This window comes from Cherax quadricarinatus, chromosome 25, assembly GCF_038502225.1.
Source record: "Cherax quadricarinatus isolate ZL_2023a chromosome 25, ASM3850222v1, whole genome shotgun sequence".
NCBI lineage: Eukaryota > Metazoa > Arthropoda > Malacostraca > Decapoda > Parastacidae > Cherax > Cherax quadricarinatus.
In genome coordinates this window covers 11,281,891-11,297,482 of record NC_091316.1, presented here as the reverse complement: position 1 = coordinate 11,297,482, position 15,592 = coordinate 11,281,891, and the positions used below count along the sequence as shown (strand labels likewise).

Here is a 15,592-nt window from a genome sequence, read left to right as displayed (position 1 = left end):
TGGTTGTCCGAGACTAATACTTTAAAACAAGAATACTGTTGCAGTAGACTGTACTGAAGCTTATGTTCGAACTCTCTAACTTCAGAGAACTCAGATACAAGATTCGTCATCCATGAAACTTACGAGGCCGATCGTGATATCTTGAGAAGCGACCCAGAAGACGACGACGAAACCTCCGACAGCGGGACCGAGGCAAGTGAAGACTCTCCACAAAGACACACTGACTCATCCCTCAACTTGTCCAACATATCAGGCGACTCTAATCGTGGTTTGAGTGGAGAAACTGAAGGCTCCAACGAGAGCGACGAAGGCAGCTCCACAGACCAGGGCTCCCAGACAGATACCTCCACAGATACTCTCGTAGCAGACGTTATTCAGTACCAGGCAGATCTCGTCGACCTCACTGAGGCGGCCTTTGTGGAATACGACCAGGCGACAGGTGCTCGTATAGAACATCCGGGCACACAAGTAACATACAACGAATACGGCCACACTTTATGTGCTTATCAGGAATACCCCAAAAATTGCCTTTCGCGCAGGGTATTAAACCAAACATTCTGTGACTTGGAAGGCTACTCGACCTTACATGAGACGTTTTGCGAAAAAGACGAGATCACAGGTGCGCTTATAGAACATCCGAACGACAGCAGTGACGAAGAAATCCAACCCCACTTTTATGAAGATTCAAGTTCCTTCACAGAGAACGGCGATTCATTTTTCTTAAATTTCGAAGAAGAGTTAGAGCAAGCAGAAAGACAATATCCCAATTTACAAGTTGAGCATTTGTTGATAAACCAGGAGAAAGAAGAGGAGGACGAACCGAAAGTAGAAGAGATTCATTGGTGGGGGAGTGAGACAGCAAAGGAGGTAAGTCGGTACTCGACGATTACTGAGGAGGGCGAGGAAGAAGAGATAGTTGTGGTGGTACCGCGGGGCAAGCTGGAGACCACGGCAATGGGACAGTACTACTCCAGCGCCTCAGGAGGTGGACCCTCCGGAGGCGAAGTTTCGGGATCTTTAGCGTCATCGCTTCGGTCTTCTGAGGAGTGGAGGATATCGCTGGCCTCTACCGTCACGGTAGCATCCACAGCCACAGCAGACTCCGATGATACACTGGCCAAGGACATGTCAGAACTCTCGTCTGTCAACTCGCGACTCTCGTCCTTAGATGAGGCACAGGACGAGGTGAAAGGTCATCCTATAGTAGATTCAAATGTTAAAGGTATGATACAGACTGACCACAGACGCCAGACAAGCATCAGAGATGCTATTGATGAACTTGAGAGTATCGAACAAGCAGCACAAACGCTGCTGCAGAATCAGCAGTTCTCCACTGACGATGGCAGAGGCGCACCTGTCTCTGATACTCATACTATCAACTCCTCTGGTGTGTCTTTTACCGAGGTTAATCTTAGTGCAAAGCTGAGTCCTCTATCAAAAAGAAAACTTCCGCAAAGCCCACTGCTACTTCAAGACGCAGACAACCATGAAACGCTTCCAGAAAAATCAGAAAAGACACCGCAATTGGGCACATCCGCTAATAACAAGACAGAGACGGTGTCCCCCGGTGAACGAGTATACCAGGAAATTCCCTCCACGAAGGCTGACAAGGACGGTCTCAATCAAAAGACAGAAAACTTATGTTACCAAGAAAACGTAGTCATTAATGGAGACAGCAAAACAACAACGAGGAACGTGGAACAAGTGCTTGAAGTTAAAGCAGAGGTCAAGCCTCCATTGCCTCCTACAACAGGAAGCCAGCTGTCAAAATTTGAAGTCAAACGTCGGTTCTTGTCCAGATCTAAGGAATTGAAACCTTACATATCACGTGAATCCTACAATGATGAACTTGTTTTGAAGGATCTCGAGAGGTTACGTCGAAGTTATCAAGAGGGAGATTTAAACGACTTCCTGGACGCCTTGGAAAACACACCCATTTCCGATGATATTGAAGAGGCTTTTCTACGACAGCTGCTAGTGGATATCAGCGAGAACGTCGAAGGCTTACCACAGGAATCCGAGGATTCGTCTGAGCCCAAAGAAGAGACCGAAATAGTACAGCAGAAATCTTCTGCTCAGCCTGAAAACGAGGTACCCACAGAACCTAGTCACGGTTCATCATCCGCAAGCACACTTGAAAATGTCAAAGAGAGAATTCGGGAAATTATTACAATTCGCAAGGCAGGAAGAGTAATAGGTACCGGAAACTGTGAAGAACCCAGTATACAGAAAGATGATTCCAAAGCATCAACCTATCCATCTAAAGAGGATTTGTGTCCTTCAGAAACACTGCAGACCAGCAGGCCGATAACACCTCAGTCGCTGAGGCCAGACACGCCAAACTCTAAGTCAAGTAGACCACAGACCCCAGATTCCAGTACGAAGGGAGACGACGGTAAGAAAAGTTTCAACATCGCCGAGTTCCTGAAGAAGGGTTCACCGAAATACCTTCGAGAAAAGTACAAGGAGCGAAAGAATCGTAAATCAGATGTAATAACCACATCAGAGAGCGAGAGTGAGGACCCTGACGGAGGGAAAAAGGATATTGACCAGGGCAACTCTGCCTCTCAGAAGAACGGTTCTTTGACAGAATATCAGTCAAGCCTAAAAGGAAGCAACAGATCTCTTAATTCGTCGCAGGAATTGAAAAAAGAAGTCCGCTTTGAATTTGATACAGATGGAGAGAGGAGGGAGGTGGAAAACTCAAATTGTAAAGACTCAACAACTGATTCCAAGATTTCAGAGGCAGTCGAGTTGAAAATTCAGCACACGTGTATCGGTCCTCAGGTGATCACATACGAAGCACAGCAACAGGAAACAGTAGTTCTGAAAGAGACAACTGAGGAATTGGAGAGTGAGGCGGGCTTCACGCTGCCGTCCACAGTGGAAGACATAAACAACTTAGCACAGACTTTACTTCCCAGGCTTCCAGAGAGAGTTAAACCTTCAAGGAAGAAGAAAAAGCTTATACCTGCTTCTGTGGAGGAGCTCAGCACTGGAGACATCTTTAACTCAACGTCAACTCTCGCTTCCAACGGGTTGCAAAAAGCAGACACAGAGTCTCTGATAATAAACACAACAGTTAAAGAAGAGTCACCACCACCTCTTCCTCACTACGAAGAACTCTTAGAATTGCCCAAAACTTCAACCAGATGTGTCGCGGTAGTTGAAAGGGACCGCTCCGAGAGTCACTCATCGGTGGCAAGAGAAGAATCAGAGGATAGTAGAGTAACCAACAAAAATACCGTTCATACGGAATCTCCGCAACGTTCTTCATCTATTGCGATGACACAACTTCCTGATTGCACTATGACATCGTCCCCTTCTGTAACCACTGTTACCCCCGATCATATTACTACTACTACTACTCTAACATCTTCAGCTATTAATGCAGCATCGGAATCAGTAGCAGCGGATAGCACACAATCTTTTTTGGGAGCAGTGCCCTCTGCTCCTACTCTTTCAACCCCTATAAAAACAAGTATCGTTACCTCAGCTACTGATGTACAGGTCCTTGTGTCACCATTAACTGTGACCCCCGTAGCTTCCATATCTGTCGCACCGACGCCAGAGAATGCAACGCTGCTAGTTTATCCGGCGAGGACTTTGCCTCTTCCCGTGATCCCCGAGTCCCTACAGGAAGACCAAGTATCTCTCCCCACTCCCAGCGAGCCGACGGTCTCCTTCAGCAGTCATGGAGGTTCTGCACCAGTTACTCCACAAGATGAAGAGGAAAACGTCCCTTCTTTGTACGACAATGTCAACCCATTCAAGGAGATGCGGGAAATGGAAAGTAAACCGCTTCAGGATGTTGCTCCGGAGCCACTCCCTGTGACCAACATTACAGTGGAAATTGAAACAGAGACGACGGAAATAGAAACCATTACTCTGTCCCAGCAACTGAAGGATGAAAATCTTTCTCACCATTTCAGTCTTCCTCAGGAAGCTTGCAAGAGCCCTGATTCAGAGAAGAGTTTAGTGGTAGATATTGATGCGTTGACAGCACTGACCGCTGAGATGTTTAGCTTTGCCCACGACATGGATAAATGCTTGCCACACAAGGAAAACGACCAGCTCGATCATTCGAAAGCTTCCGCTCCTGAAGTCAGTATGGTGACAGATACGTTGAAATCGGACAATAAATCGGAATATTTAACGGACAGAGGCAGTGGTGGTTCTGTCACAGCATGTGTAGCTGAAGTGTCAGAAGCTGCGGTCTCCACCACATACTTGACCAAGCAACAAGAGGACATAAAAAAGAAGAAAGAGACAAAAGAAACAGTGACCCAAACTGAGCTAGATGACACCTCTGAGGCCATATCTGTGAAGGAGAGGGCTAAAAGCAACACCATCGCCATACAGACTGACGCGACCAGGTACGTTCGTACGTACGAGGCCTCCTCTCAGACCGACACAGAGTATGAAACAGACTTTGAGACTGAATCCGAAATGGAAGAAAACTCGAGCAGCAGGTACGACGTGAGTAAGTGGTTATTCCAACCAGCAAGGGAGAAGAAGCTGCCACTGTCAACACCGAAGGATCCTCAGTTACAGGAGCTTCACAAGCAGCAGCAAGCGATGATAATGGAACTGCAACAGCAGTGCCTGATGCAAGAGAGGAGACAGAGGGAAAAACCGGAAGTGCCGCCACGGCAGTTCCAGGAGAAGATGCCTCTGAAGGTTGTCGACGAGTTGAAGACGGTGCTGTCTGAGGTGGAGGAGGTGGGAGCAAAGCTGAAGAAGGTCGCCGATCCTTCCCCACACTGGGACTCGGACCTCAAATGGAATAACGGTAGGTCACCTGATATTGCTACTAATAATCCTTTGGAGCCTAGCAAGACCCTAGTTAATATAATATCCGCTCAGTCAGGTGCTTCGCACTTCCCTATTGTGCCTGCAGGCTCTCCTTCTCTATCCATCAGCCAGCCTCATTCTTTCCCTATCCCTGTAATGCAATCTCCAATTCTTGCTCCTGAGAATAAATGCCCTAAATCTGATATGAACGGAAGGTTAGATAGGCGGTCGTCATGTTTAGTATCCACAGATGATCTGGCAACTATCCCCGAGGAGGTGCCTACGCCTTGTGCCAGAGCGGAGGGTAGTGTAGACGTGAGCCAGCAAGCACAGCACCTTCCCTCTGCACACCGCAAGCACGAGGCAGCCACTACCACCACCCATCTGCAGATCCCAGCCAAGCATGTTAAAGGTAACGATGCATCTGTTGACCTTAAGTCAACGGAAAACATAACTACAGCTAAGATCAGAGCCAACGTGTATCCGTTTTTTGCTCCAGTTAAAATTCCCAGAGGAAAGCCGCCTGTTCCTCGACCAGCGATTCGTCGCTTGTCAGGGGAAGGTCAGATGCTGGAGGAAGGTTACCAGAGTGACCCGGGGGCAAGACGCAACAACGGACGCCATAAACAAGTGTCGGCAAAGGTGAAACCTTCGACTCCGACATCAGAAGATCGAGGCTACGCTACTGACACGGACATAATGAAGACTGAGCATGAGAGGCAAACAACACTTGGCAGTGCATGGACACCCTCGGGTCAGCCTGCCCAGCCGGAGCTGCATCAGAGCCCGGCAGAACATGGTAAGAGAAGTGTGGAACTAACACCCCAGGCGACTCCAGCTCCTGTAGAGCATCCTTATCCTAAACCCCATCCTATTCCTTCCTCTCCTACAAAGACAGCTTTTGCTGAGCCACTGTCGCTTAGAGTTAACATTAGCAGGTTGTCAGATGTGGTTAGAGCTGTAGCGGACATCCCTGGTAGTGACCGTAGACTTTGTGAAGAAATTTTATCTAGGATTCATCAGTATGACTTTCATCAATACACTGCCGTGAAGGAACTACCTACACCTCCAGTGGAATTGTCCCTCAAGCATCCACAACTCTCTGGTGAAGCAACAACCTATAGCGTACCAGCGAAAGATAACCGTGACGTCCCATTGAGCCAAGAACAGTCACCTCCTCCCTTACCATCCCTATCCCCTTCCCCACCTATGCCCCACCGAAGCCTCCTGGCTCCGGGCACTGGCAGTGTTGATCGTGGCTTAGCCACGGCAGAGTCGCTATACCCGTGCCAGCCGTCTCATGCCCAGTCTGGCTCCACAACACACTTAGAACTATCGTACCGCACAGAGCGCCCCCGGCGGCCACTCACCTGGTGCTCTCAGTTCACGTCGGTTACGTTCTCCCACGACGACCAGCTTCACCATTTGACCACAGCTGCTCACGCTCACCAGAAGCATCCTAATCTGCCAGGGAATCGAGCCAAAAGCAGCAACAACAAGGAAGAGGTGACACCTATCATCCACTTGGCACCCGGGACCCGTCCTGTTAGTTTTGTTGGGCCCTACGGGTGGGAGAGGCTTAAAGCACAGGGTCTAGCAGAGTGGCTGTTCTTCGCTCGCCTTGATCGTACGAACAAGAATCTTAGTCAGCTTCCTTCCAGCATGGAGCTCAAGCCTTCTCCGCTTGTTAACGGCTCCAGTGAAGTGAATGATAATCCATCTGATGAGGTATCCCCAGAGTATTCCAATGACACCATTAGTCGAGAAGACATTGTGAAATGTGCAAAATACCCTTCAGCAAAACCTAGGACGAAGCCTAAATCTCCACCACCGCCCCCACGCCCGCGCACGCCCATTGATGAGCGTGACCCTGAACTGGTGTACGCCGAACGCCGCTACCTGTCCTACTTTGAAGATCCCCCCTACAAACGTCGCCAGATACGCAGCATTTCCCAGGAGCCACCCAAACCTACCTACCAGCAGCTAGAGGCACAGCGACGCTACAACAATTTCTTCCTAGGTACTCCTCAAGCCTCGACTCCCACCAGAGAAAACGTTAGCAGGTCCCCTGAACCGGACCTTGCCCAGTTGGAAGCTCAGAGACGCTACGAGTCTTACTTCCATCCTGGACCTCCAAGGTCACGATCTACAAAATCACCTGAACCTGCTAAACCTGACGCCCAGCAGCTGGAAGCAGAGCGACGTTATTTATCGTACTTTAATACTGGACCTCCACGTGCACGCTCCTCTTCACAGGTTGAGTCTTCACGTGAGCCCGATGCTGAGCAACTGGAAGCAGAACGGCGCTACCTAAAATACTTTAACCCTGGTCCTCCCCGTCCTACATGTGTCAATAATGAACGCACTCCCGAACCCGACGCTGAACAGCTGGAAGCAGAGCGCAGATACTTGGCGTACTTCAGATCTGGCCCGCCGCGCCAGCGCCCCAGGCCTTCATCAATGTCTGAAGCCTCTCCCGAACCAGACCCAGAACAGCAGGAGGCCGAGCGACGGTACCTGAGCTACTTCAAGCCGGGTCCCCCTCGTCCCAGACCTCGCAGTGATATAGACATTGATAGAAAGCCCGACCAACAGCAGCTGGAAGCGGAAAAACGTTATATGACATACTTTCAGGGCACGCCTAAGGCAAAACGCAAAACAGATGAAGAAAAGGAAAGGGAAGATGATGGTAAACTCCGTGTCCCTCCTACAAGAGAAATGTTGGAGGCAGAGGAGAGATTTCTTTCTTACTTCAAACCAATTCCGTGTGGGGAGCCCAAACGCCTCATTACTGAGCCGCCCCTCAGTGAGAAGGATAAAGTGCGACAGCAGCTCATGAAGGAGTACTGGGAGGCGATGGAGAACCGAGTTGATCGTAAAGAGAAAAAAATTATTAAAGTAAGTCGTCCGAAACGGGAAATTCAGAGGGAGGCAACGCCGCCTACACAGCGAGAACTGGTGGTCGAGGAGTTCTTGCAACGTGTCAAGGATCGCAAGAAGGAAAAAGACCTCCATTATGGTGACACAGACGACGAAGATGATGAGAAAGATGGAGATACGTTGAACTCTAAGCTGGGCGTCCCTGTCACTGGCGACGACCTACCCACGCCCATCATCGAGGGCGGTGGCGAGGTGAAGGGGAGGATTGTGGATGACCTGGGACTGTTTGTGAGCCAGGAGGGTGAGTGACAGTAGTGCTAAGCCGGAGCCCCAGGGTCCAGGGCACACGCCAACATTGCTTGCCTTGTGAACATTAACACTCGAGCCCCCGCTACGTGACCTCACTGGAATCAGGTCGTGGCAGTAGTGAGCCTTTTGAAGAGGTGTAGTAACCCTCCGCCTGTCTAACCTTCCACCGTGTAACCATATAATCTCCTGGAGCTCCCGTCTGTGGGTAGACAACTAGCTTGGACAATTAACCCGCGCGTGTTTACGAAACATTAGTGTCATAACCACTTACGTAGTCATCACTCGGAACGAATAGCAAGTGCCATTTATTTGGCTGACCCAGTTTCTTAGTTGTGTGTAGAATGTTGTACGACTGTGCCAAATGACCCCACACATCAGACTAACCTTCCCCTCTCCTCCTGCCCCAGTATCTCAGCATACCCCGACAGTGTCCTGTGACACTGCGAGCCTCAGTAGACTCGTGGCTCTCCTGGGCAATAGTCAGTAGGGTTACAATGTACCGAAAAGTTATGTCATTCAGTAGCTTGTGGCGTTGTAGGAAGCATGAGTAGCGTGTGTGTGTGTGTGGCTTTGGTGTTTACCTCTGACAGTTTTTTATAGACTGTGTGTGTGTTATGAGAGGCCATTCTCTAGGTATCTCCTCAGAGATGTGACCCCTCGACGCTACGCCACCTGAACAGCGTAATATATATGTGAATAATTCCTCTGTGCTGTCAGAATCACAGACATGGAATGAGTTAAGAATAATCTTGTTCTTGGAGTGTGAATATTTTATTTGGATTGTTTTGTCGTATGATGATTTTTTAATAAGACACTAGCCATGATTTTAATATTGTTTGCGTGAAGCGGTGAATCCCTGTGGGTCATTCAACGTAAGGAGTGGTGAAGGCTCGATCCCTCGTCCGTTGAGGCCAAGTCTACGATAAGTCAAGTTGTTGGCAGATCCTCAGGAGCAAGTTGATGATGGTAGCATTAAGTTGATGTCAACAACTGTTATAGGTTGAAAGCGATGAATAAACAAACAGTTCCAGAGATCGAAATCAAACAAGTAAAAATCGTGTGGGGGGGGGGGGGGGAAGGGGGGGGTCAAAGAGATAGGTAAAGACACGTGTGGCAGAGGTACGTGGGGGTCCATGGTTGTCCTTGGTATGCTTTGTTACTAAGGTCATTAAGCTCGAAAGCTTCCTAGTGTTAACTAAACTAGGGAACATAGTAAAACCTTCATGTATATACACTGAGGTCCACATGTAGGTGTGTACATCCTTGACGGTACTGTTGAATAACACAAGACTAATATTAGCTCAATGATGACACATCGTTCTCGGCTAGTGTTCCCCCTCCCTCAACCCATCTGTACCCTCCTGTCCATCCCTCTTCTTTCGTCTCTAATTTACTTCATTTGCTCCCCATTTCTATCTCCCTTTTCCTCTTCTCTGTATTTACTCGTATTTTTTCATCTTCCCATTTAATATTTTTTTCCCTTCTGTCCATTTACTCGTATCCTCTCTTCCTCTCCCCTCCATTTCCTCACTATTTTTTTCTTCTCCCTATCCACCTTTCCCTTCCCTTACCTCGCAACCTTCTTTTCCTCTCTCCTCTCTTCCTTCTACCCCCCACCCTTACCTCTCCCTTTTTTTCCCTCTCCCTTTCCTCCCCCTCCATACTCTTCCTTCGCGACACCTGCTACCCTGCTACACTTGTTGCTGCTTCTTCTAAAGTCGTTCATCTTCCACTGTTCTCTGTTCAAGAGAATGTTCGCCGTTGTTACACTTAGCTCTCCAATCACTCTCAACTCAGATACGAAAGTGCGTCGAGTAAGGTTGGTTATTGGCGTTTAAAACCTATCTACTACACTAAGGTCAGTAAGGTTGCCCCTGACCTTTTCACCTCCAGATAAGAATACTTTAATCTCTATAATATGGATGAAAGCAAACTCTCAGCGTATATACGCTAAGGAATAAACGCCTCTTGGTGTTTGGGTATATCCTGTGTATGTCAGGTAAGATATTCTCCAGTACCTGAGGTGCGAGTTGTTTGCGCTGCCACGACGCACCTAAGGTAAGATATGCGGGTTGTTTGCGCTGCCACGAAGTTCCTGAGGCAAGATATACGGGTTGTCTGCACTGCCACGACGCGTTAACGTTTACAGAGCCAAAAATCTTAAGACCTTGAGTGTGGCACTTCTCTGGTGACTCCGGAAGTGGCACTCCTTTGGTGACTCTGGAAGTGGCACTCTAGTGACTACGGAAATCGTACTCTGGTGACTCCGGAAGCGGCGTTTCTCTTGTGACTCCGAAAGTGGCACTCTGGTGGCTCCGGAAGTGGCACTCCGCTGTTGACTCCGGAAATACCACTCCTTTGGTGACTTCGGAAGTGGCAGTTTGGTGACTCTGGAAGTGGCACTCTGGTGACTGGAAGTGGTACTCGGGTGGCTCTGGAAGTGACACTGGTGGTGGCACTCTGGTGACTCTGGAAGTGGCACTGGTGACTGGATGTGGCACTGGTGACGAAGTGGCATTCTGGTGACTCTGGAAGTGGTGCTCCTTTGGTTACTCTGGAAGTGGCACTCGTAACCTGCAGCATGCTGTCATGAAAAATTATGTGTTCTGAAGTATGCTGAGTCCTGCAGTATGCTGTGCCTGCAGTATACGATGTCCTGCAGTATACTGTGTCTGCAGTATGCTGTGTCCTGCAGTATGCTCTCCCTGCAGTATGCTGTGCCTTTAGTATGCTGTGTCATGCAGTATTATGTGTAGTGCAGTATGCTGTATCATGAAGTATGCTGTGTGGTGCACTATGCTGTGCCTGCAGCATGCTGTGTCGTGCAGTATGCTGTATCGTGCAGTATGCTGTCATGCAGTATGCTGGGCCCTGCGGTATAGGGTATAGTGTATCTCTGCAGTATATGGTGTAGACGGAATTTTTCAAACAACTTAGACCGTTTCCTGTAGTCAGTGTAGACAGTTTCCTATAGAGAGTGTAGACGATATCCTGGAGACGGTGTAGATGGTATCCTGGTGACTGTGTAGACGGTATCCTTGAGACAGTGTAGACGATATCCTTGAGACAGTGTAGACGATATCCTTGAGACAGTGTAGACGATATCCTTGAGACAGTGTAGACGATATCCTTGAAACACTGTAGAGGATATCCTGGAGACAGTATGGACGATATCCTGGAGACAATATGGACGATATCCTGGAGACAGTGTAGACTGTATCCTGGAGACAGTGTAGACTGTATCCTGGAGACAGTGTAGACTGTATCCTGGAGACAGTGTAGACGGTATCCTGGAGACAGTGTAGACGGTATCCTGGAGACAGTGTAGACGGTATCCTGGTAACGGTGTAGATGGTATCCTGGAGACAGTATAGACGGTATCTTGGATACAGTGTAGACGGTATCCTGTATATAGTGTAGATGGTATCGTGAAGACAGTGTAGACGGTATCCTGGAGACGGTATAGACGGTATCCTGGAGACGGTATAGACGGTATCCTGGAGACGGTATAGACGGTATCCTGGAGACGGTATAGACGGTATCCTGGAGACAGTATATATGGTATCCTGGAGACAGTATAGACGGTATCCTGGAGACAATATAGACGATATCCTGGAGACAATATAGACGATATCCTGGAGACAGTGTAGACGGTATCCTGGAGACAGTGTAGACGGTATCCTGGAGACAGTATAGACGGTATCCTGAAGACAGTGTAAACGGTATCCTGGAGACAGTATAGACGGTGTCCTGGAGACAGCATAGACGGTATCCTGGAGACAGCATAGACGGTATCCTGGAGACAGCATAGACGGTATCCTGGAGACAGTATAGACGGTATCCTGTAGACAGTATAGACGGTATCCTGTAGACAGTATAGACGGTATCATGTAGACAGTATAGATGGTATCCTGTATACAGTATAGACGGTATCCTGTATACAGTTTAGACGGTATCCTGTATACAGTATAGACGGTATCCTGTATACAGCAGAGACGGTATCCTGGAGACAGTATAGACGGTATCCTGGAGACAGCATAGACGGTATCCTGGAGACAGCATAGACGGTATCCTGGAGACAGTGTAGACGGTATCCTGGAGACAGTGTAGACGGTATCCTGGAGACAGTGTAGACGATATCCTGTAGACAGTATAGACGATATCCTGTAGACAGTATAGACGGTATCCTGTAGACAGTATAGGCGGTATCCTGTAGACAGTATAGATGGTATCCTGTAGACAGTATAGACGGTATCCTGTAGACAGTATAGACAGGGTCTTGTAGACGAAGAGTTGCTATGCTGTGTCGACCATTGCTTAAAATAAAATTTACTTTTCTCTTTATCTATACACCAATAACTCGCACACAGGAGACCGAAACTTACGACGACGTTTCAGTCCCACTTAAACCATTAACTAGTGTGACTGGTTGATGGTCCAAGTCTGAGCGAAACGTCGTCGTAAGTTTGTGTAGTGTGCGGGTTGTGTGTGTATCGTTCCAGTTCCAGTGTTGTCACTTGTTATTATTCACTTTCAACTATCTGGTTTTTTTACCGGTTAATGTTTTAAAAAATATTTCATAGAGGTTGCGACCATGGTAGTGGTGGTGATGGTAATGGTAGTGGTGGTGGTGGTGGTGGTGATGATAGTGGTGATGGTGGTAGTGATGGTAGTGGCTGTGATGGTGGTGGTAATATTGGTGGTGGCTGTGGTGGTGGCGGTGTTGGTGACCACAGTATTTCCACCACTAGAGGTCACCAGTACGTGTGTTTGGGTCAGGGGGATACTATCAGTTAAGGATACTTTAATTACGAGAATTAAGACTTAACGTACACTGGGTGTACTGTACGTACACTAATATTGATCTTGTATAGTGCAGCGTCCGTGCTAGTGTCTGAAACATTACTCCGCTAGTGAGAGTATTGTTCATCATGGTAGCTGAAGACGGTAGTGAGACCATTGTTGTTCATGGTAGCTGAGGACGGTAGTGAGAGCATTGTTGATCATGGTAGCTGAAGACGGTAGTGAGAGCATTGTTGATCATGGTAGCTGAGGACGGTAGTGAGAGCATTGTTGATAATGGTAGCTGAGGACGACAGAGAGAGCATTGTTGAGCATGGTAGCTGAGGACGGTAGTGAGAGCATTGTTGATCATGGTAGCTGAGGACGACAGAGAGAGCATTGTTGAGCATGTTAGCTGAGGACGGTAGTGAGAGTATTGTTGATCATGGTAGCTGAGGACGGTAGTGAATGCATTGTTGATCATGGTAGCTGAGGACGGTAGTTAGAGCATTGTTGAGCATGTTAGCTGAGGACGGTAGTGAGAGTATTGCTGATCATGGTAGCTGAGGACGGTAGTGAGAGCATTGTTGATCATGGTAGCTGAGGACGGTAGTGAGAGCATTGTTGATCATAGTAGCTGAGGACGGTAGTGAGAGCATTGATCATGGTAGCTGAGGACGGTAGTGAGAGCATTGTTGATCATGGTAGCTGAGGACGACAGTGAGAGCCTTGTTGTTCATGGTAGCTGAGGACGGTAGTGAGAGCATTGATCATGGTAGCTGAGGACGACAGTGAGAGCATTGTTGAGCATGGTAGTGAGAGCATTGTTGATCATGGTAGCTGAGGACGGTAGTGAGAGCATTGATCATGGTAGCTGAGGACGACAGTGAGAGCATTGTTGAGCATGTTAGCTGAGGACGGTAGTGAGAGCATTGATCATGGTAGCTGAGGACGACAGTGAGAGCATTGTTGAGCATGTTAGCTGAGGACGGTAGTGAGAGCATTGATCATGGTAGCTGAGGACGGTAGTGAGAGTATTGTTGATCATGGTACCTGGAGTTTACTTGGAGAGAGTTCCGGGGGTCAACGCCCCCGCGGCCCGGTCTGTGACCAGGCCTCCTGGTGGATCAGAGCCTGATCAACCAGGCTGTTACTGCTGGCTGCACACAAACCAACGTACGAGCCACAGCCCGGCTGGTCAGGAACCGACTTTAGGTGCTTGTCCAGTGCCAGCTTGAAGACTGCCAGGGGTCTGTTGGTAATCCCCCTTATGTATGCTGGGAGGCAGTTGAACAGTCTCGTGCCCCTGACACTTATTGTATGGTCTCTTAACGTGCTAGTGACACCCCTGCTTTTCATTGGGGGGATGTTGCATCGTCTGCCAAGTCTTTTGCTTTCGTAGTGAGTGATTTTCGTGTGCAAGTTCGGTACTAGTCCCTCTAGGACTTTCCAGGTGTATATAATCATGTATCTCTCCCGCCTGCGTTCCAGAGAATACAGGTTCAGGAACCTCAAGCGCTCCCAGTAATTGAGGTGTTTTATCTCCGTTATGCGCGCCGTGAAGGTTCTCTGTACATTTTCTAGGTCAGCAATTTCACCTGCCTTGAAAGGTGCTGAGGACGGTAGTGAGAACATTGTTGAGCATGTTAGCTGAGGACGGTAGTGAGAGTATTGTTGATCATAGTAGCTGAGGACGGTAGTGAGAGCATTGTTGATCATGGTAGCTGAGGACGGTAGTGAGAGCATTGTTGTTCATGGTAGCTGAGGACGGTAGTGAGAGCATTGTTGATCATGGTTGCTGAGGACGGTAGTGAGAGCATTGTTGTTCATGGTAGCTGAGGACGGTAGTGAGAGCATTGTTGATCATGGTAGCTGAGGACGGTAGCGAGAGCATTGTTGATTATGGAAGCTGAGGACGGTAGTGAGAGCATTGTTGTTCATGGTAGCTGGGGACTGTAGTGAGAGCATTGTTGAGCATGTTAGCTGAGGACGGTAGTGAGAGTATTGTTGATCATGGTAGCTGAGGACGGTAGTGAGAGTATTGTTGATCATGGTAGCTGAGGACGACAGTGAGAGCATTGTTGTTCATGGTAGCTGAGGACAGTGAGAACATTGTTGATCATGGTAGCGAGGACGGTAGTGAGAGCATTGTTGATCATGGTAGCTGAGGACGGTAGTGAGAGCATTGTTGATCATGGTAGCTGAGGACGACAGTGAGAGCATTGTTGTTCATGGTAGCTGAGGACAGTGAGAACATTGTTGATCATGGTAGCTGAGGACGGTAGTGAGAGCATTGATCATGGTAGCTGAGGACGGTAGTGAGAGCATTGTTGATCATGGTAGCTGAGGACGACAGTGAGAGCATTGTTGTTCATGGTAGCTGAGGACAGTGAGAACATTGTTGATCATGGTAGCGAGGACGGTAGTGAGAGCATTGATCATGGTAGCTGAGGACGGTAGTGAGAGCATTGTTGATCATGGTAGCTGAGGACAACAGTGAGAGCATTGTTGAGCATGTTAGCTAAGGACGGTAGTGAGAGTATTGCTGATCATGGTAGCTGAGGACGGTAGTGAGAGCATTGTTGATCATGGTAGCTGAGGACGGTAGTGAGAGCATTGTTGTTCATGGTAGCTGGGGACGGTAGTGAGAGCATTGTTGATCATGGTAGCTGAGGACGGTAGTGAGAGCATTGTTCATGGTAGCTGAGGACGGTAGTGAGAGCATTGTTGTTCATGGTAGCTGAGGACGGTAGTGAGAGCATTGTTGATCATGGTAGCTGAGGACGGTAGTGAGAGCATTGTTGATCATAGCTGAGGACGGTAGTGA

The 15,592-nt window shown here is 48.4% G+C and overlaps 1 protein-coding gene across 3 annotated transcripts in view; it reads left to right on the top strand.

The window, feature by feature from the left end:
• LOC138853197 (serine-rich adhesin for platelets-like) overlaps positions 1–8,020 on the top strand; it is a 121,736-nt gene extending 113,716 nt beyond the window's left edge. For 2 of the 3 annotated variants that reach the window (XM_070088640.1, XM_070088639.1), the window contains 2 exons: positions 86–4,792; positions 5,036–8,020. In XM_070088640.1, coding sequence (XP_069944741.1) covers positions 86–4,792; positions 5,036–7,983 — 7,655 coding nt within the window. In that variant the 3' untranslated portion in view covers positions 7,984–8,020. The remainder of the gene's footprint in view (positions 1–85; positions 4,793–5,035) is intronic. The other variant, XM_070088641.1, reaches the window with a different exon arrangement.
• The last annotated feature ends 7,572 nt before the right edge of the window (positions 8,021–15,592 follow it).